The sequence below is a fragment of the Neopelma chrysocephalum genome, unplaced genomic scaffold (assembly GCF_003984885.1).
Source record: "Neopelma chrysocephalum unplaced genomic scaffold, ASM398488v2 Primary Assembly neopelma1_44, whole genome shotgun sequence".
In the NCBI taxonomy this organism is placed as follows: domain Eukaryota; kingdom Metazoa; phylum Chordata; class Aves; order Passeriformes; family Pipridae; genus Neopelma; species Neopelma chrysocephalum.
In genome coordinates this window covers 10,207,834-10,231,682 of record NW_020897703.1, presented here as the reverse complement: position 1 = coordinate 10,231,682, position 23,849 = coordinate 10,207,834, and the positions used below count along the sequence as shown (strand labels likewise).

Here is a 23,849-nt window from a genome sequence, read left to right as displayed (position 1 = left end):
TACAAGATTTGAATTCTGTAATCTGCATGAGTCTTAACAATTCACCTGGAGTTTTAATAGTCTATTACAAGATGGACTGTTTTTCTTCTGTTCTAAACAAACTCATTTGCTATAATCTGTAAACAGAGGCATGTTTTGGAGCTAAATCAGAGTATGGTATGGTGAAGGAAGTGTTGTTTTGGGTTTTTTAATCAAAAGTGTGCTATATTATGTGTTTTTCCAATATAAACTAGAGTAAAGGGCTTGGATTTCTTGTGGGGATCTTTTCCCTAAACAGTGAATAATTTTTCTTAAATTGGATACCTCTTCCATAAAAAAATAAAACTATAATGTGTAAAACAAAGCATCCTGAAATGGGCACTAGCCTAGACAAACACAGAAAGATATTTTTAAAGTAAAGAATTGCCTCTCATCACTAGCTAGTGTCAATACACTTTGTATCAAATTATACAAGAGTCCTACAGAACCTTAAGAGCACTGCCACCTGTGAATTTATGCAGGTGAGGAAAGTCTCTTCCATTAGTCTCTTAAAGAATCTGCAGGTCTCAAGTGGGAGCTCCTAAATAGTCACCAAAACACCCCGAAGAGTTCCCAGAACTGCAACTATTGTAGTAGTAATGCAATTTCAAGTGAAAATATCAACAAAATATTTTATTTCTTTCAGAAACAGATTTCCCAGAAGACTCTTCAGTCAGAATAAACTACTTATTTACAGTATCTTTCAAAACACTTCCAAAAAATAGCATCAATTTGTTTCATTTTTACAGATAGTCAATTATTGTCACTTCCCTAAATTTTACACTTCACCGTGCAAAATTTCAGTACTAAACATTTGCCAGAAACAACATTCATATCTGCATGTCTTAATTTCCACAGGCAAAATGTTTCTAAGCTTCATTCAGCCTCATGTATTGCCAATAGAAATAACATCAACCCCAATCAAATGCTTACCGTTCAAAATTTCCTTCAGATGTCTAAACCATGATTGACAATGATCTTCACTTAAGTTATTTAAATGGATAGCACAGTCTGTTAGTTTATTCTCTTCTTTATTCAAGCATTTAAAAACTGTGATACCCAACAAAGTGCCACCTTTTGTCTGGCCTGCAAAACGACGTCGTTTCAGTTTTACTGAAAATACATCTTTCATTTCAATAATCTCCTCTTGAGCCTGTAAAACCATACTGGAATCATCTGTAAGGGAGGAAAAAAGAAAAGCATTGGCAATATGATTAGGAGTACACATATTAAAAAAATATTGTTATGGCTTCATCTCTAGCTTCACTTGTTGCATCTGTTCATGCTTGTATTGAAACTTGTTGCATAGCATTTGTCTCAGTCACAGGTCTTATATTTTACCAACTCTCTGTTATGTATCCAGCTATACAAATAACACAATATCAAAGAGATTGTTTAATCAGTTTTCTGATGTTTAAAAAAATTAATAACATTGCAGACTCTAAAAACAGCAAATGACTTTTTTTTGTATTTGCATTCAAGAAGCAAAGTCTTTATTGTACTATCCTAAATCACAGCAATCATGGCTGTTGTATACTCCTCAATCATAGATCAGAAATTGTGCTGTGATTCAAGCTCACTGTATTATTTCATTTGAAACAACCACTGCATTTTGGGTTTACACTAGAAACGTATCAGAAAACAGTTAAGCAAAAATAGAGAAATAAACCAGAATTTTGTTTTTGAGTTATGAATTTACCTTAGAAGACAAGAAAAACAGTTTCAAAAAAGTTCTTGTAACAGCTCAAGATCCTCACCCCTAGGGGAGATTTGTGTTAGGCTAAGTGAAGGTTTTTATTATCTTAGGGCTGTTATATATACATGGACACTATGGCTGCAGACACTATCACTTCACTTCCAAATGCCTTTTGGAAAGGTATCAACTGAACCACTATGGTACAGGCTTCTCCTTTTTCTGCTCTCTTGAGCTGCAAAACACCTGATTCCTCAAAACACGAAGTCAAATACACAAACTGAAGGAAAAATGTCACTGCTCCTGTAGGTGCCAGATACTCTGGACACAGAAAGAAAAGGTTCCCCACTTTCTTTGTTATAACAGCAGATCTGATACACTATCCAACAAAGGTCCCTTTGCAGCCCAAGGCAAGAAAGGCTAGAAACCAGAAACCTTTCCCAAATCTAGCAACAGCTCTGTCAACTGGTTTCTCAACAGCAAAAGCCGTAACAGATTTGGTTTGATGCATAGTTGCTACATGCCGTACTAAAGTGCCAGAAAAAGTGCATTTTAACCGCCATCCTGGGAAAGATGGACAGCACCACCTACTTCATTACACCACATGAAGCTGAGGGTTTCACCAAGTCATATGTCTTCTGGGCAGGAAAAAAGAAGACTGTGTCAATTCTTGTAACAGTTTTGTGCTGGCATTTCTCAACATCATTTCTTGAACGAGACTATGCAGTGATTATCCTTCTATCCACAAATCCTGGAGGACTGCACCTCAGCCATGCTAACACAGCTAAAGCTCAAATCAGTATTACCTCTCCTCACAATTCTCAACCAATTCATTTTTTCCTGTTCCATACCAAATAATAATAATTATTATTATTATATTATTTATTATTATATTTTAACATCATAATTTCTCCATAAGTCAGTTACTAAGGTGTAAAATTGCACTGAAATCATTTCATTCTTAGCAGGAATACTGTGACAAGTAAATGTTCATGTGCACTGAGATAATACACAAGAAATTGTAGTGCAAATTTTCAGAAGTACACAGCAAATAAACAGGAGGAAACTCACCTAACAATTAAAAAACAAAACAAAACAAAACAACACATCTTAAAGTACTGTAATGATTGCTGTAGAAGTATTTCCTATAGGATACATTGAATGGAATCAGGGAACTGAGTGGGGGAATATTGTGTGATTCCATTTAACTATGATTTTCCATAGTCTCAAAGCAGACATTGTACAAGTAAATTTGGTACTAACTTTACCAAAGCCAAGATCTTCTAAAACATTTAGGGGTAAACAGTCTTGGTAGGTCTTAAAGGAAAGATTGACTGGTGATATCCCAAATCACTTACCTAGGACTTCACAGTTTATTATCTTTATTAAACACTTGTTTTAATTTTTAAAACAGCATTTTTGAGGGGTCTGCTTATTTTTTTCTAGAAAGTCTCACTGTCAGACATACAGCATACTGAAAATTCCAGCATACAAACTCAATGTTTTAGGAAAATGAGTAAACAAAGACACATGAAATATAACCACAATCATTCTGTAGAAGTAACTGAGCTGCAGCATTTATTTCCCCAGACCAATACAAATATTCTAAAGTACTTTGCTTGTTAAATACTTTTAAATATTGTAGCACTTAGTGCCGTGGTCTAGTAACCACAGCAGCAGTGGATCAAGGGTTGGACTTGATGATCTCAGAGGTCCTTTCCAACCCGGTTGATTCTATGAAATAAATAATATTTTTAAATAAATATTATTTTTGATTAAACTATTAGTTTTGCGGAGAATATCACAAATTCTAGTATGCCAACGTTATGGATGGACATCACAGATAAATGACAAACATTAGACTATTTGTCCTCCACAAGTCAAGTAAATTGAAGGCCTGTTAAAATACTTTTTTATTCCCCACTAGTTTTCATAAAATGATATTTAGTCATAAGCTAGATAAGATCTGCCTTGTCTTTTCATGATACTATTTCAGTCAGTTACTTACTTGTTTTTACATCTTCGTCTTACTGTGTATTTATCAAATTTTTGTGTTGCTCACATGCAGGTTAAACCTTTTGAAATTTAAAATAATACATTCTTACTAGGCAGCACTACACTTACAAAACCAGTATCTGACTCTGGTTGTTTTACTGGAATACAATTCCAGATGCAGCTCAGAGTAACATATTAACTGTAGGAATACTGAATCGTACAAAACCATCACCCCTAAGTTTTAATTTGTAGAGGAAATGTTGAACTAGCTGGTAGGATCAGGACAGCCAATTGTTATTAAAGTTGTTAAGAAATCTGCATAAAATCCCAGGCATATTCTATAATTTTCATATTCTATGCTTACTGAAAATAAGATAATTGCAAATACAGTAAAATTTTATTTAAAAATTCAGATAAAGAATTTATACCTTATAGAGTCATATTGATAAAGTACTTCTACTGTGTGATAACAATGAAGTTTACTTTCAAAATAAAGTGTGTACTGGATTACATACTTTTTTTAAACTTTGAAAACCCTATTGGTTTGTTAGTATGATATTGGTTATTGCCAGCAGTTTCAGGACATTAACTGTCCTCTCACATTACTTAGAAAGATATTGGGTACCATCTGTTCTTGCAAGAGATTTAAGTATACATCTATTAGATATCATGCTATTTATTTAATTCAGTACCCACTTCCCATTGTTGTATCTTCTGAAAAAAAGTCAATTTAATTACAAGGAATAAAGATAATCTCTTCTACCAGGCCGCCCTGTCATCATGAAAGCAGAGAGGGAACCTGTATAAAGTAGGTTACAGGCGTTAGGAAAGAGAAAAACTAACAGCACTTAACATTTAAAAGATCTAACAAAACCAGAATATACGGCACTTAAAAAAGAAATTACTATAAGCCAAGGGCTTGTCTAAATCAATCTCTGCACATCTGTCTGATGTAGAGCGTAAACAGGATTAGAGGTGGATTTATCTGCTTGACGCTAATTGTACTCACAGTTTCTGCACATGTCCACTTTTTTTTTTCTAAATACAGCATGAAAAAAAGAAAAGCCTGGATATATTAATTTCTAGGAAGTTTTATGCCCCTATTTATCCTCTCACTAATTTCAAGCAATGAGATAATCTTACATTTTTCCTAATTATGGTAGTCCAACCTCTTATTAAATAAAAAATTATGTCTAAGTCAACCATACCAAGCTAAATCAAAAGATGAGGAACTAATACATTCAAATACAGTTTAATTGTAAATAGCAAGCCAAATTTTAATTAGTTAATAGAGTGTTAAACTAGACATTAAACAAACAGATTACCTCATGTTTACAGGAGTACTACTGAAAAATTAAACAGTTTTAAAGACTATGTGTTATTAAAATATAAACACCAAGACTTCTATTACAAAACACTTTTTGGGCTATTTTTCTCCCACAGAGTCCCAACATCTAGAAGTGGTACTTAAGGACTTTATCTTCATAACAAATATCTGGAATACATGGAAAATTGCAGAAAATACACATGAAATGGGACTGTCTAATTTAAGCAGAAGAATTGGGCATGAAGGAAAATGGGTTCTACTCCCTTGGTCACAAATGCTTCCTATGACCTTTGGCAAGACACCCAGCCCCCTTTAACTACATTTAATAGATAAATCTTTTACACAGTTTAGGCTCTCTGTTCCATTACACTCTCAAAGTTTATTTCTGTAACAGTTGATTGCTCTAGCTGAGCACAGTGTAACATAACAGAAATAATAAGAGATTTTAGAAAATCATCAAGACTATACCCAAGAAAATACAGTGACCAGTACTTATTATAGAAGTGTCTTATTACAGAATTGATTACAGACCATCCTACACTGTATGAACACTTCAAAATAACCATTTGGGACATACAATGAAATACAACTGTATTAATATAAACCCCAAAATAAAATAAATATAATAAAAAATTAAATTAGTTTTGAAAATATGTCTATAAATTTAGGTTTAGGAATATTTAAAATTAATATGATAATGTCTAATGCATATAAACCAGAAACTATTAACCAATCAATAATTAAGCCTGTTTTTCCCTTACTGTAAATTGGCAAAGCACAGTAAGCAATATGTAACTGATTCATAAAACCTCCACAGTTTTCGCTTCTTATTAATTAAGAAGGGCTGGCAATGAGAAATATAAAGAAGCAGGTATGATCATTCTTGCCAGAAGAGCGAAGAATCACTGTAAAGCTTGTCAGGCTATTCAACACTCTAAATATGAGACAGAAGAGCTATTTTCAAAACACCTGAATTTTCAAGGTTTTTTTTTTTATTTCAAAAAGACAGGTCATGCAACACCTTTGATGAAAACTGATGTTATGCTTCTTACTTTCTTTTGAAGCAAAGAAAGCAAAATTGCAATTTCTGCTTCCCAAAAGTATCAAACAGTAAGCTGAGGTGGTACCGCAGGGGCCAGGTTGGGGATGGGTTGTTTTTGTTTGAAGATTACCGTTACATTACTTTAGTCCTTTTAAATGGTGTTGTAAGAGAAACATAACACAAAAACATATGGCCTAAAAACACACTTCTCAGACTGTGTGTAATGACCTCCTTTGGAACAGGAAGGAGTTCAGAAAGTACTGCAAAGGACTGAAGAGATGCATCTCAGCTTTTCCAGAGCTGGAGAGTAAAAGCAGGGTGTAACTACTAACTTCATCTTTTAATGGCAGCTATTCACTTGCAGCAACAGCTGTATTGCTTCAGGGCAGAAAACTGAGCTTAAAAACATCTGACAGGAATACAACCAATTTTCATTCTGCTTCTCTAGAGAATCTGAGGGTGAAGTGATGTATTTTGCCAAGCCAATGCAATACCTTGCTGCTAATCCCTCTCCCAATACAGACACCTACCCTCAACTCACCTGCCATAACTGTGCAATCCAGCCCTTTTCCTTATGTTTAGCACTGGGCACAACCAAGCTGAGTCAAATCAACTCCCTAAAGTAACATAGATCATTCACTTTTCTTTTTCCCCTGGCTTAGTCTTCTGACAAGTTGTTTAATATAATCACAAGTCCTACAAAACTGGAGATGCTACAAAGTGATAAGAAAATTCACAGCAGGGAAGAAGGAAGGACTGGGACCATCTCCTTTCATCATTTCAAGTCAACATGGTTTGAGCCAATCTGCTGTGCATTTTCACTTGCAATTGTTAACTCCCCAAAGATCATATAAATCAACAAGAGTCAGCAATAACTGGGAAAGATGCACAATGGCATAACTTAATTCTTTAGAGCTATAGTAACATCTTACAAATAAAAAAACAAAAAAAAATATAAGTCTCAGGATAAAACTCCACTTTACAAACCTATAATGACACATTCAGTTAGTTTCACTGGACAAGAAGTTACATGCTATTTTAATACATCACTAAAAGACATTATTCACTATTCCAGCTTAAAGAAGTCATCTTATTTGAAACTACTATCATAGGTAGATAGCTCTAAAAATAGTATTACTATGAAGAATAATTAACATTCAAAAAAAATAAAATTCTTGAACAGATTTGTACTTCAGGTTTCAATTTTTCAACACCATTCCAGCCAAAAGAAACCCAATAAACCTAGCAATTTCCCAATTCAAATCTCAGTCCTGAGATAAAATCTTACATTATATAACAAATTATTTTATTTCTCTGTTTAGTAATTCTTTCAAATAATTTTTTAAAAGACGCAATATGGTAAATATAACAATATAAAACTGGCTTTCATGGTGCTGTGTAAGTTTCGTTACATTCTATAAAAATTGAAAAGTTTTTTCATTCTTGCTCAGAGTATTTCTTGACAATTTTACTATATTCACAGCATGGGTAAACCCATCTAAAACTTCAACCTCCTACCTTTCATCTTCCTCTCTTGTCTCTCCCCACTTTTCAAATGGTTCTATCACCCCAACACCCCTTGACCAGCTGATTCCACTCCCTGTTCTCCACCATATCTTTTAAAAACTAATCCTCTTACTTCTGAACATCCTCATCAAACCAAGTGGGCCGTTGCAGATACATGTCCTGTGCCAGCATCATATCATAGCAACTGCAGCAAGACCAGCTTTAGGGAACAATTGGTATAGTCCTTGAAGTCTTGAGCTTGACCATACTCAATGGCTTAAAATTTGGTTAAGCTTCACAACAGCTTTAAAAAATGGCAATAGGTAAACCTCTGAAAAAGAACAACCACCATCGAAGTGCCTAGTTCTGGTTGAACCAAAACAAAAGATGACATTGGCTACTGGCAGAGCAAACGTGGGAAGAGATACATTAATCCCATATGAAAGGGCAGAGTTTAGTACAGTTCAAAGGTTGTTTTTGTTGGAGCAAAATGATGAATTTAAAAATAAGCCCCTTAACAAGAAGATCTACTGGCAATAATGCTAGAACAACAAGGTTAGCTGAAAGGAAGCAGGACAGACAGTAAGAGATTTCGAACCTGAAGCATTCAAGAGGATTCATGAAGCAAAGACTTTGCTTTTTAAGAGTTATCTTTTCTCATTAACACCACAGCAACAAAGAGGTCACTGAAAATAATTTTTTTAAAGAAAGCTCTACATTTTATGTTAAGAATAGGGCCCACATACTGCCTAATTTCACAATATAGTTTGAAAAGTAGTAGCAAACCTTTTATTTAGTGCCTGAAACTTCATGGCTTTTCATTTAAGAAGTGAAAGAAGTTATGTAAGAAAGTTTGGAGTAACAATGGGGTAAAAAGCATTGCTGATTTTCACCAACAAACATAAGCATCAGATTAAATGACTCATCTTACAGAGACCAGCCACACAACCATCATAAAACAGAATTCATTTAAAGAGAGATATTTCTGAAATAAACAGAAGACGGGGATCTAATGGCTTACATGATTTAATACATGGGCTAGCAGAGCTGAGAGATACTAAAGAAACCACAAAGAGGAAACATGAGCTTAATTCTACATTCCCTTGAAAACTTCTCACACGTACACACTCTTTTGTACCTACTCATTTATGGTACAATCATGGCAATTCCTTCTGTCATTTTGGAAAGTAAGAGGAAGTGGAGAAAGAAATAACCTCTTATGGCCACAAGACACTACTGATTTTGAATACATATAAGTTAATAATTACTTTTACTTGGACTGGTACTTCTGCTTCAGCCTCAAATACAGATTTACAAACCACCCACACTGCTAAATACCAGTGTCTCACTTTCAGGGAACTCGACATGCCTCAAATATCTGAATTTTGGTCTTTTCTGGAAGAGATTTTCAAGAAACATTTTCTTCAGAAAAAAAGAACAAACAGCCCATTCTAAACACAGGAAAATTTCCTTCCATAACATATTGGTAATTCATGTATACTGGCAAGTCATGCTTTTAGGTATTGAAGCATAGCTGTCAGCTGCTAGAAGTTCACCCATGAACTTCTGTATGTTTGGCTTTATCCTCACTGATCTTTGATCTATTTTTTTTCAGTTTTATTAAGAAAACTCAGCCATCTTTTGTATGTTTATATCTGCACCTTCTACACTAGCCCAAGGGCAAGAGATGGCAATAGCACCACCAGAATCCTCTGACGAGCATAAAACCCTTTCCTCACCCCAACACTCTTTGGCTCAGTTGCCACATAGGAACAGGAAGAATGTAGGCTACACCACTTTGCCTCCAGGGATGAATGAATACTATTTTGTGTACCCCGCAACTGTAACAAACTTAAAGGAAAAGCAACAAAAAAAATCCCAAAATTTTTTTAGATTGTCTTTATAATATATATTTCCCCTTCTTAGGGAAACTGTTTTATTTCTCTAACTTTGTAAAATATTTTGTCATATTAAAATTATAATTTATATTACATGATATGTGTACAATACAAAAATTACTTAGAACACAATGCCAAATTCAAGGTGCTCTTAGTCAATTGTGAAGTATACAAATTAGCCTTTCATATAAAGAGGAAGCTTATAAAATACTCCAGAAGCTTTCTGGTATTACAATTATTTTTATTATATAAAATTGACTCCATTTGCAGTGATGCATAAACCTGTGACTGAGGAAATTACATTCTCAGACTTTCATCAATTTTAAAATTTTGTTTGCAGCTTAACATGATGACAAACCTCTCACAAAAGATTTGATACCAATATGATGTGACACAATTGAACCAAACCTTAATTTCACTCACAGTAAGAAATCACAGGATTAAGTAACACTGTGCAGTCTTTTAGAAAAGTTTATTGCTTCCAGATGGATGCAAGTTTCCTTTCAGCACTGATTGTATCTTCTGTACACAGGGTGCCAATGTTACTATAAATATAGACAAAAGCAGTTATAAAGATAAATTATTAAAATATTGACATAAACAAGCTCATACAATACTGCCTCTTTCCACAGACAACTACATTAGAGTGCTGTCTGTATCACAAATGTTCAATATAAAACGTGCACCCTTTTTAGAAATTACAACCCCTGTACGAACAAGCACAAATTTACAAGGTATCCATAAAATGATTTCTAATTCAAACTGCGTGCTCTTTGCCCCATGTTGTGTAGTGCCATGTGTTTCACTGCATGGTGCACACTACCAAGATGTCCACCTGTGCCCATGTATCTGTGCAGCAAGCTAAGGATACACTTACTTCATTTAGCAGCAGAACTGTTGAATACACACTGCAACACACTTAAGTCAACCTAAAACTGTAAGTAAAAAATACCTTCAAGCTAATTTAAATTTCAATCCATGTACATCAGACACTGATAAAGTGTATCAACAGGTCTACAGAATGTTTTGCAGAAAAAAAAAATCCTAGAGAATATCAGATTAGTCTATAAGAAAATTACATATAATGCTATTTTGAAAATCAAAATACACTTAAAATTATCAGATGAAGCCATTAATCTGAGTTTTTAAAATATTTTATGTTGTTATACTGTTTAGAAATTATATGAATAATTGGTAATGAGTAATTTAAAACATTTGAAATTTTCATGAGATTCTCAAAAATTAAGAGCTCCATTTTGACTTGTGAAATAACCAGTGCATAAAGTAGAATAAGTTAATGCATTTTAGAGAACATGCAGAATTCATAAAATGCTTTATGAATAAAATGTCAACATTAAGTATCATGAAATTTATAATTAACCATCAGCATAGAAATAGTTTTCACTTTTACAGCAAACTACATTAGTATACTAAGTTATATACAGAAACCTACTTATTTTCTCACAGGCATATCAACTGCTTTAAAATAGAGCCACTTTAAAAAAAAATACCAACAAAAAACCCATCCCAAAATGTTCCACGACTTGTGTTTTGCATCCTGGCATGCACCAGTAATTTCAAACAAGCAGTTTCCTATCTATTTTAAGCAAGTTCTTTGACATCCCCCATCAACTTCTCTTAACTCCAGTATGGTAACTGCACCTACACACCACATTTACATATCTATTCCTAATCCTAGCACTCAAATCAAACAAAGACTGATAAACATATATTACCAAAACAACAACAACAACAAACAACAAAAAAACCCACACAAACAAACAAAAACCCCCAACAAACCAGTTCCTGATGAAATTCACTGTTGGATAAACACATGTCAGATGACAAAGATGCACTTCAAATCTCCCATAATACATATAAATTTTTACTCCCCCAAACTTTTAAATACTAGCATTTACATCAAATAGACACATATACACAGGGGTAACCACTGTGAGGTTGAAGTAAATATCTTACCTGCAGATCCTAAGAATTTTACTCACAGCATAGAGATCCTGCATATCGTTGTAGGTTCAGAGAGCAATTCATATTCAAAGCACTCATACAGCAATGAAGAGAGATGTATCTTAAACTCTCCAATATGCATTTGCACAGTATGTGTGTTGTTACTATTCTATGTAAATTTTTGTCTATCACAATATTAAACCTACTTTACTCGTTCAAAAGTAAATTTAACAAATATTAGTTTCTACGCATATTCAGCTGCACATTACAAATCATACAATAATCTTTGACTTAGCCTTAAGTGAATCAGGGCAAGAAAATTATCACCACCTGTGTTCAAGATATAGTTAGTATCGATACCTTGGCACGCATCTTTAAGCTGTTGACATAACAAATGGAAATGGATGTTTTACACTGAGCGTTATCTTCTGTGAACATCAGAAATCCTCTCAAAGTTATTTATGGAAAAATACCAGCTAAGCATATTGAAGCTACACTTTTCCCTCATTTTGAGGTTGATCAAACTAAATGGTTTGCAATGGTTTCAGACTCTTATCCTGTATAAGTTTAACTACGTCTTTAGAATTTAACTTCCCTTCTCCACAACAAAAATAAAAAACCAACCCAAGACTACAGTAATTATAAACATTCACATGAATAATATTTTCAAGGGAATTATGGCTAAGAAATTTGAGTTTTCTGTACAGTCTACTGCTGTACTGTAATTCTTAACAACACTTAATAAAATTAATCTCTTGACATTTTGTCAGGCAAAGAACACACATTCTTTAAACTGTATTGTTCCACCAATAAAAATAAGTACCTTGCAAATGGTAGGTCAGGCAAACTGAAGTTCAAATTCTATGAAGAAATCTCACTTAGTATTGCAAACACAGGTGGAATTACAGACTGGTGATGTGTGTATTTTTACTCAAAATATCATTTAAATATAATTTAACCGGTTTCTGGTATGTAAGACCAGCAAAACCAGGACAGGGCAAACGTCCATCTGTCCCAGTATCTTATATCAAACCATAGCCATAAGCAGATGCTAAGAGAAGAGAAGGAATAAAGGAAGCATTTATTCTGTTTTCCACTAGTACTTTTCCACTCCCCACCTGTTTTCATTCGGGAAACCCTGAACTAACTGTGGTTTCTACAAATTTGACAGCACTCAAATGAGGCCTTCTGTCTCCAGCTGAACCCACAAAATCTTCTAGCATTAACAATATCCTTTGACAGTAAGTTTTACATTTCTCTTACCTATCATTTTGTTTTGAGTCTGATTCTATTAAATACCCCATATTTCTTATGTTGGTAAATAGAAAGCCATCTACTTTGTCCAGTCCCCATCTCAACTACTTTCCTTTTAGGCTGAAAAGTGCCAGCCTAGTCCGTCACTCTCAGCCAGTAGCCATTTGGTACCTTTAATCATTGTCACCCCCTGACCCTTCTCCAGTTCCACGTTACTGAGAACACCAGAATTGCAGAGTATTCAAGATGTGGTTAAATAACTGCTGGTTTATAGAGCATAAAAGCATCTGTTTTAGTCTCTATTTATTTTCTAATTATCCTTAACATAATAGTCCTAACAACTATTTCAGTGACAGATGACATTTTCCACATGATAAACCTATGATCATACACATAAGGAATGGTAAAGCTACAGCTCCTGATCTCTATTCCAAGTCAATGGTATTCAAATAAGAGATCAATACATTACACTGTGCTTAATTATTCCAACTCTTTACTGACTGTCCCATTGCCTAGTCAAATCTGTAAAACTAACATATGTCTCTGAAGTTGTGCTGTAGGACAGAACTGACAAATTAAAAATGATTTTCCACTCCTATTTTAACAGTCCCCAAACAAATCTGGCATTTCCACTTTACTGTGTTTATTCAATGCCATTTTTTTCTCTTCCTTACTCCTTCCAGACCACATTGTTAATACACCAGAGGCACTGTGAACTCTTCAGGCAGACTTCACTCCATGAATTAGACAAAAAACCCCCAAACATTAGATACATAAAACAAAGAGAAACATACTTAAGAACAGTTTTCTTCCTACTGTAACCTTATTTTATTACTCTGTTCCTGCAAAAAACTAATATTGCTAACCTGTTAAACTTGCTAAACTTGCTCAAAGCAAATACTGGGGTTTTTTCACTAGCAAGGCAAACATACATATATATACAATAACACTGTAAGTTCAGTACTGAATTTGTATGTACCTTCCCCAAATGATTTCCATAAAACAAGTGAGACCTAGGGACAACATTTCAAAAACACCACCTGCTTGTCTCCATCATATTTTAAGTAATTAACTCCTCAAAAAAATGTAAGTGCAAAATAAAAAAAAGCTTTCTTATTTAATTTTTGTTTGTGCTACAGTTAAAAAAAAGAAACAATCATTTATCAGGTACTCTTTTTTTCTGCTAAGCATTGTTTTCCAAACCAACTCTAGTTACTACTAGCCTTGTTTAGTGAGTATATTACAGTCAAGTGACCAACAAATATTACACTTCACATGAAATACTCAGAAGCATTCTTTTTCCTGTAATAAAATAACAGAAAGTTAAGAATAGACGTGTATATACATCTATCTTCTCCCAAACATGGTAAAATAACGATACACTTAAGTTTATCCTGGAATGTGTCAACTGCAGAATTTACTGAATGAAACCACAAACCTGTTCAAAGTTTGATGTCGACATGAGTTACCACCATCTACAGCCACCTAACTGTTAGTGTATTATTCACTGGCACTATGATAATTTTGATCCCAGCTAATCACCTCACTCCAAGCTAAATTATGTAGATGTGACAGAGCAGCCTTTGGGAAACCCAAAACCATCCAAGTGTGAAATCTTTCTGTACCTTTCTTGACAGAGCTGTTTGACAAGTCTCCAAAAGGCCATGCAACAAACAGTATAGCAGGGAGAGGACTTGGACAGGAGCAACCACATTTTGAATCATCTTCAGAACAATCACAGATCAGGCAGACAAAGATGTGCTATTTTTCACATGGAAAGCCAGCAAGTTATCTTGAATTTTTTTCTATTCACTATTAGTCATTTATTTATAAAAATTTTCACTTGTTAGAATTACATAGGCTTTTTTTTCCAAAGCCATTTTCGTACAATGTTATTTTTAAGTGAGAATACCTATTCTGTTTCTGCTCCACTGTACTAAAACAACACAGAAAAATACAAATACATGGTCATTTTTACACTTCTGTCAAATGGGAAGAGGTAATATAACACTGAGCATTTAATTACTCAAACTCAGAACAGTATCTGCAAAACAGCATTATATTTAGTCATAAGTATTTATTGCTGTTGCCCTTAACTTGATCATTCATATGTCAAATTTTGTTTTTCCAAGACTGTCTGCACTGTGGAAAGATCTGTTTCCAGGATACGTATAATTGTGCAGTACATAACATCTGTTGCTTTGCATTTTCGGAGCCTCACAAAGCATACTTTCCTATATTCACTTGAGTGTATGGACTGACAGAAGAGATATATTGTCACAGTTCAAATAAGCCGACAACTACAGCACCTATTCTGTACTGAAAAGCATCTAACTACCCACCATCTGACAGGCTTAAATAGGCAAAAGCCAGGAAATTCAGAGTTCAGCACTGAATTCTGTTAATGAACCAACCATTTGCTTAAACTTGCAACACACAGGCAAGAAAGAGCCACACGCTGGATTAGAGAACAGAGTTAAACAAAGTTATTAAACAGTTTTTTGTCAGTGATCTAATATACTCCTACAGCAATAACTAAGTAAGAAGTCGGGGAAGGAGGAAGTTGCACCAGATTTTAAACATAAGTAGAATTGTCTTTCATCAAATCCCCTAGAGGTAGGCTACCAGACATCAAGGCTCACATAAAAATCCAGGCCTAAAATTTCAATATTTTTTTTTAAACACTTGATTTCACTGTTCAAAGGATTACCTGCTCTTCAACTAATGGGGGAAGGGTTCCTAAATGGCAAGATAAGAGTTACAAAACCCTAGTGAAATAGTTTGAAAAATACCATCCACCCCCTTAGTCTGCAAACACAAGTATTTTTGAAACCACTAAACAGTTGGCAGGAGGACGTTCTACTCACCTATTTCAAGTCAGCAGTTAAAAAAAAAGTTATCCTTAAATGGTATTTTAAATGGTTAATTTAACAACTTCAGAGTTGCACTTAACTCTGTAGTACATCAGAAAACGGTGAAACTACTAACTCAAAACATTGACAGTTAGTGTCTAGGACACAGGAATCGTTTTAGAAAAGGATCCTAGTAAAACACAGTTCTATAGCAGTCACAGTTACTAAATGCCAAAAAGGTCAAATTTTGAAAGGAAACAGCAGATACCACCACAAAACTAGCAGATGTTCCTAAAGGATCATCTGTACAAAAACATAAGCATATGTGAGAGAAATCCAACACTATCACGAAATCAGTTGGTGTCTAACATAATAGCAGTTCCTTATGGCAATATGGTACTACATGTATCAGATACTCAACACATTATGTTTTTTTGTCTGCACATACTGTTACAACATAAGTCATAAAAACCAGGACCACTGATTCCCTTGAAAACATTAGTTCCGCAACTCACTAATGTTAAGGTACAAAGACTACTCAGTTCTTCAGGTTATGTTCTCAGATTTTCAGCCATTTAAGCTTTTTCTAGTAGGATAAAAAAACTTTTAGAGTACTGCATGTACATTCAATACAATTACATGCAGTAAACACTTCCTTCTAAAGGCAGTGCATAATATAGTTGGATACACCTAAATGAAATGGCAAACAAAAAGGGATTTCTTCTATCCAATATTTATTTGTTTGTGTTTTGCTACAGCATCTATTATTTACCTGCTGCTTTTGTAACGCACATAGTTAACAAGATATTTACAAGGAAAGGAAAATTGTTTATCTAAGTTTTGTTTATATTGACTCCAACAAGAGCAGATGACAGACCTTCCTGCTTTAATTTTATTTCTATTTCATAACTGTAAAATAAAGATAGAATTGCCTTAATTTAGCATGTCTTTTGTCAAGACAACAAAATAAGAAAATATAAATTGGAATATGATATTCTTTTGCAAGACATTTATTAGCATGAACAGTTACAACCATGGAAGCAAGTTTATATGGATTTTTCCATAGCAGAAGACCCCATTAGGCACCATGATCCCCACAATTAACCCACACAAGGTGCTAAAGAATCACATCTTACACACAGTCAAAGAAACAAACAGCCATAGTCAAAGAAAGCAGGCACCAGTCTCAGACTTCAAGAGGCCAAGCAAACCATTAGATTTTGTATTAGTTTCCTGTAGACATTACCAAAAAAGGAAAGTATTTCAGGAATTATGCCTAAGAAAAATGACGCATTTTCCAGTAAACTGCACTTAAAAATCAAAATAAGTTGGCAATATTTGATGCAAGAGAAAAGACATAAAGGTGCATAATAGAGGGATATAAATTCAGGGATGATATAGTAAAATGACAACCAGGCAAAGAATACAACAGCATTTGAAAGAGGGATTAAAAAAATCCGTGTTTCTCAAGGGCCAAAGAACAGCACAACTAAGAAACTGAGATATGAGACTTATGCTTAGATAAGAGATTTGACAACATAATCTTTTTAATGATTTAAAAAGAACATAAATTTCCACTGAGAAAGGGACTTTTAGTCTTACACAGCACTGTTGTGGGCATGAAAGTATCGCTAGTATGGACATCAAAGATCGGTTAGCATATCAACTTTTTTTTTTTAATATACACTTTTAGATTCTCTCCATCATGCTATAAAAGCAAGGCCATCAACTGACTCTTGCACACCTTTCCACAGAAAGCACAGTAAGAGTTGTCAATTATTCTATGAACAAGAAAATTATGGAACTTTGATAATTTTTCTTTAAATGAATTTGCATCCTCCCTCTCTTTACCTCATCATCTTACTATACCTCTTCTGACTATCCAGTGATTTCTCTACCCTGTATCACACACACCTCACACTACATCATCACCCTGCATGTCCTCCTATCTGCACCTCCGTTCACTCATATCCCTCGCCACAGTACCCACAAATCCCTCCCACATCCATATGGCACTGCACCAAAACCCTTACAACTTCCTCAATATACCAGCTCACCCCCACCACAGCATTCCTGACTGCCCCTTGATTCCAACCTGTCTTTCTTCCATCAGCCTGCTCAGCAGCCAAAAACAGCACCAACCACGTCTGGCTTCTTACTGGTGTGCCAACTGCCTGATGATGCATATGTCAAGCACCCAGCCATCACCATCCTCACTCCCCAGGCAGGCAGAGGAGAGGAGCAAAGCAGAACACTGCCTTACCTATAATAACAGCACATGGCAAGACTGAATTATTACATAGGGCAACAGGAGAAACAAATAAGAAAAAAAAAAAAACACAACCACAAAACCAAACCCCATCATCTGCTGGAAAGTCTAAAACTTGCTGGTTATGGCCTACAACAGCTTTAAGATAACACAAACTACAATATCACCAAAAGAAAGTTTAGTATTAAAAACAAAAGGCCATCAAGAAGGGTTACTTTCTGTGAAAGCTAAATAAACCCTGCTATTTCAAATTCATGTAGCATCAGAAACCAACTCACTAACATGTGCAGCACCTAATGTGTATGCAAACCCAAACACACACAAATATAATTCACAAGACCTAATATTGAAACATTTTTCTGGAACAAAGATTTAAATATCTCATCTCTCTCTTTGGAGGTAGAGAATTAAAATACATAGAAAAGGCCCTATTAGATATCCAGGGTATGTTAATCCCTTTCAACGTAAGCAGAGAGGTGCATAAACCTGTGAAATACAAGAAAAAACAGAAAGCATGAAACAATATAAGGTGTTCCACAAACACATAGCCATGAACTACTCTTCTGATAAAGGATAAGACACACGGAGAGTAAAGACATTATGTTTAAAACTCTCCTGAAACAAAGAACAAATTTTAACAGTCCTTTGATTAGTATACCCCATTTCAATAAACATTTTTCATTTTCCACAATAAGTCGTAAATAAAAAACTATTTTGCACTTTCATGCAGCATTTATCTAAAAGACATTAATTTTATGGACTTCCAGGAAGAAAATTTGAGTGCCTGCTAAGTTCAGACACCATGCAATTGTTTAAAACTGCATGTTATCTTCCTTCAATCTACATCTTAAAGCCTGTGATACCTAGACATCTCTCTCTCAATTATGCTATTATTTATTTCTATGTCTCTTCCTTAAAAATAGTTTTCCTGTTTTGACAATCGATAAGCCACTTAGAGAAATTATTTTCTCTACATGTCAAAAGTAGAATCAAAAGCTCTGAATTTGGTCAACATGGAACTTCAGTAATTCACATTTTCTAACAGCCTGTTTCCATTTCCATTATTCCTGACTGACCGATAGACTGACAGATGTCTTACTTTAGAGATCCCAAACAGACTATTGGTATCTATTTCAGCCACATCTGTTCCTAAATAGCCTTGGCAACAGGCCACTCTGCACTCGGAATTAATTTTAAGTCCTTTATTGCTGACTCTTTCACTGTTGAAATATATCAGTGATTTTTTTCGTTATTGCTGCACTTACATAGAATATTTATAAATCTATACTTTAGATGAATATCAGCAAGAGCTGTAGTTTACTATAGATAAGAATACTGTACTTAAACAATACATTGATTTTACTTCATTATGAAAATATATATTCACGTTCTTTTTTAATTCATTATGAAATATATATTCAATATCACATTAACCTCTGAATTACTCCAGAGATTTTATTTTTCTTATTGGTCAATTAACTTAGAAAGTATGTTCAATTATTTATTTAAAAAGCAAGTTTTATCTAAATTATTACTATTATTATCCATATAGTCAGACCAAGCTGTCAATCAGAGAATAATTTCATATACCCTTCAGTCTGTTACATACACACACAAGAAACTACACTTATAAAGTTTTTCATAATGATCAAAAGCCTCCAGACTTCACATGCTGGTAAATTACTGAGCAAGTGCCAGTCTTGTTACACTTCCTATCTGACAGAAATCTGCTGGAAAACTGCAATTACTGTTAATCAGGAAACTCTATGGCAATCTTTAAAAACACACTGAAGGCTTTAAAAAAATATCAGGATTAAACTTCTCAATCAACAGCAAAAAACAGGCCACACGCATAAAGAGGATTTGACACTATTTGTATTGAAACTGTTCTAAAATACAAATGATTCCCACATCCGCTGCTGCTAATCCCCTACATTTCATTAGTTTTTAAACTTTACCCACACACTCACAAAATCCTGAGGATTTGTTCCTAAATACAAATATTTTTTCCCCATCCTTCAGTCATTCTTCTGAATTTCTGGGAACTCCTAAAAATCACATATAATATTCAAATCTGTACTTAGGATAGCTTTCTCTGCTATAGTTTTAAAGCAGCATTGAAAACAAGAAGCTCTACAGTTCAGGGCTGGATTATTAATAGGAGAGAAGTCTTGCCTTTTTCTTAATTTTCATTAATATAGCATAGAAATGCCACACAGAAAGAAGCTAGAGAAAAAACTAGTAACTACTGACTGTGAGCTCTACTCCTCATTGCAGCACCCCCTGCACTGTTAAAAGCAAGCAGCCAGCTCTGGGCCAGAGGGTATCTGGCTCTGGTGAGAAAAAAAGGCTCAGCTGAGCTGTACACCCAGGCTGTAGCTGCAGCATTTCAGAGGGAGCAGCTGAGCCGTGCCTTACACTGTCCAAATTCCCACTTGACACATTCACTCCCCCCCAGGCTCCACACCCAGTTGGCCTGCTCAGGCCTTACTTCTGCCCAAAGGTTTGTTATAATGAAGAACACACAAAATTCATAATGGGTCATGCTTGAGAGAGGAGAAGACTTTGCTGTAGAATGAACAACAAAGGAAGCCATTAAAAATCATCAGCAAACACGGGTAGCCAAAAACCTCTAGGAGATAGAAGCTGCAGAAATCAAAATGGAGTAAAGAATGAAGTCCTCCTGACAATCACACTGCCTAAATCCCCATAGGAACAGTGTAATGGGGCAGAACTATGCATTTATCAGTGGGACATGATGGGGTCCAGGCACAGCACGTGTTGCCTGCTTGGTAACTTTGAGCTGGAGCTTTCAGTTCTATTCAGAAGCCGAAGGATCCAAGGCTGCACAAACATACAAACATGTAAGAACATAGAATTGGAACTGCAGAACTGTGGATGACAAACGACAACTGCAGTAAGATAGGAATACATTTGGGGAACTAGTGGGGATGGGAGGTTAGGAAAAAGGGAAGAATGCAACTACCAGTTCTCTGATTTTGACAGACCAGAGCGATTGTCACAGAAGAAAGGTCTTTTCCTAAAATAGGGAGAATTACTACATACAAGTCCAAGCAGGAGACATTTAGCATCACTGGCAAGGCACAAAGACCTGACTTGACCTCTTACATTATGAAGCTTTTGGTTTGGACAAAGTGTGCATAAGCCAAATCCCAGTGGAAATACTTGTCCAGACAGCCATTAACCATCCCCGAACGCTGCACTGCTGTACTTATGAATGAGACCATAACACAGATGGCTCGTCCCAGCACCAGTACAGATCCCACGCTTACAATACCCCAGGGTAATTGCTACTGGGACCCAAGAATGAGGCAGAAAAAAACCCATTCAAGCTCCAAAATCCATATTTGACTGCTGCAACTGCAGAGGTAAAACCACCCTGACCAACCATATCCAAGATGGAAGGAAAAACAGACAAGACTTCTGTTGAATTCATCCCTCCAAGAGCAACAAGCCCCACACGGTGAAATTTCCAGTTCCTACTCCGCTCATCTTCAGTCACAGGCAGGCACACACAGAGCCATGCTGGCCCAAAGGAAGGGGTCACAAGTATTCTTCAGAATGCTGCTTGGGTAGATCGTTGTGTTCCCATTACAAAGAGAATGGAAGGATGGAAGGGTCTTAGAAATGGCCTAATAATTTTCCTTTTAAAATTATTTCAGTCTCCAAAAGATCCTGGAACAGGAGCAGATGACATAACTGTGGCACCTATGGCAAGAGAGAAACTGAAAAACCCTTTATCTTCAATATCAGTGTTCAACATTTAAGAATTTGAAAATGCTACAGTAAAAACTCATCTACCCCAGTCTTCAGGAAAAATCTGGCATTTGGAAGACACCACTGTCTTTTCCACTAAAGCTAGTAAAGAAGTAGGACATCAAGAGCCTCTCAAAAATCAAAACATTCAGCAGCTCAACGCTAAGTAGTATAAAACCCAATTGTCAGAGAGAGAAGTAACAGCATATATTTTACTGCATATACACATGCAGTAAAGCCCAAATTCTGATACCATTGACAGCAATTTGTCAATGCCACTCTCTGTAAGATTCCTGAAGTTCTGCTATCTGCTATATCTCTGACTTTAAGCACTGAATACTTCATTACCTTGCAGGAACTAAGAAAAGTTTTCAATGTCTGTATGTATTACTAATCTAAGGATGAAAAGCTGTTACACAAAGTAGCAATTTAGGGGAGTGAATTTTTCCTAGGAAAAAAACAAACACAAACCAAGCCAACCCAACCAAACCAAACACACACAAAATCCCAAACAGCAGAATATACTCCCCATTCTGGAAGCATGAAGCAATATATACAAAAATTTATTCTTCTTGTCTGTACCTTAAAATCCTTCACTGGTGACAATTAAAAGACAATCATGGGCCCTGGTTCCTGATATATGGCAATTCAACCTACATTCAAGGAACCAGAACATAAAGTGGCAATCATATTAGAGCTCTACACATAGAACTAAGTAATTAATAAATCATACTACAGATCATATACACAGAGACCTGTAGCTAATCCCAAAAGGGAAGGAAGAGAGCCTACAGCACTCCTAAGGCACCCAGACTGGCTCCACACGAGGAAGGACTGTACGCACACACCAGTGGAGGGGTCACCAGAACCCAGTGGTCCTGCTGAAAAGCAGGTACGTAAGTCTGAACACAGCACTACGTTAACATGGTTACACTAATCGGAGGAGAGGACTCAATAGCAGTGCATGGTATCATATTTGTTTGGTTTCAGTAGCTCTGGTATCCCAGCACAGTTACATGAAATGAAGCATAATGACTTCAGCCGTGAGCATCTCAGTATTTCTTTGCAGCAGCAGTACCGAAAATGCTTCCACATCCCTCCCAAGCCTCTGCAGCATACAGACTATCTTGAAAAGAAAAGGATCATCATAACATAGAAAAACTGGTACGCAAAAGAAAATTTGTTTCTCTCTATGCTGACTTTATGGCTGTTGGATCTTATCTATATGAAGTTTTAAGTTCTGTCCAAAATACTATTAACATAAACCTGGTCTTTTAAGCATGGACAAGTTAACTACAGCATACCAGAAGACAAATACACTGTCTGGAAACTGCATTCCTGAATACAAGTTTAATTTCTCCTTCACGTAAGCAGTGAGAGGTCACTGAAGTAAATAAGCACCTTTAAGAGTGCGTATGCAGTTTTAAAGTAAATTTATGTTTTCACAGTTTCTAGAAGAAACATGACTATATGGATAAGTTCAAGAAGCATTCCTTTCCTTCTAAAACTTTTATGTACAATTTGTTTCACTTGATCAAATCCTTTACCTGCACTTTCTCAGTGTGTTGCTGTGCAGAGCAACGACGACGTGCCTCGTCACAAAACGCAGGTGCATCACACAAAACAATACCCTCCCCTATGTGCTCTAATTTATGTACCTGCCTGAGAGAGTAAGCAGGGAACAGTTGATGCAGCAGAAATAAAATCAAATCCTCTTACTGCTCTGCCTGATCCACCAAGTATGACCCACCAAGAAGGAAAAGTTCTTGCCAGAAAGAGGTGGTTCAGGTACAAGACGCTCATTGCATTATGCGCAATTTCTTTTTCCTTTTAATCACCAGAGTAACCTTGAAGGGAAGAGATGCGCCTGACACCGCCGCCTTTAACCACTTTACTCTAATCCCGTTCTAAGGTGACTCTGCCCCGTCCTGCCCGGAGAGCCCCCGCTCGCCCCGGGCCGTCCCGCCGCCCGCTCCCCGCGGCATGGCCTGAGCTGAGCCGGGCGGACACCCCCTGCCCCGCCCCGTCCCACCTGTGGGGCTCTCGGGCAGGATGGGGCTCCAGCGGAGCCGCCGGGCGCTCAGCACCACGTCGCAGCTCCTCTTGTCGATCTCGAAGATGCCCCTGAGGAGCGGCTCATCCCCCGCCGGGGCCGGCGGGGCCGCGGCCAGCGGGGCCACCCTCCGCCGCCGCTCCTGGGGCGCCGCCCGGGCGCGCTGCTCCGGGCGCTGGGGCCGGGGGAGCGGGCCCGCA

The 23,849-nt window shown here is 36.2% G+C and overlaps 1 protein-coding gene across 1 annotated transcript in view; it reads right to left on the bottom strand.

Moving 5' to 3' along the window:
• The window catches only part of CERKL (ceramide kinase like), a 52,311-nt gene extending 28,562 nt beyond the window's left edge, over nucleotides 1-23,749 (bottom strand). Inside the window, exons 1-2 of the mRNA XM_027678422.1 lie at nucleotides 23,629-23,749; nucleotides 952-1,194 (exon numbers count right to left, since the gene is read on the bottom strand). Of these exons, the coding sequence (XP_027534223.1) occupies nucleotides 952-1,183 (232 nt within the window). The 5' untranslated portion in view covers nucleotides 1,184-1,194; nucleotides 23,629-23,749. The remainder of the gene's footprint in view (nucleotides 1-951; nucleotides 1,195-23,628) is intronic.
• Nucleotides 23,750-23,849: the final 100 nt, after the last annotated feature.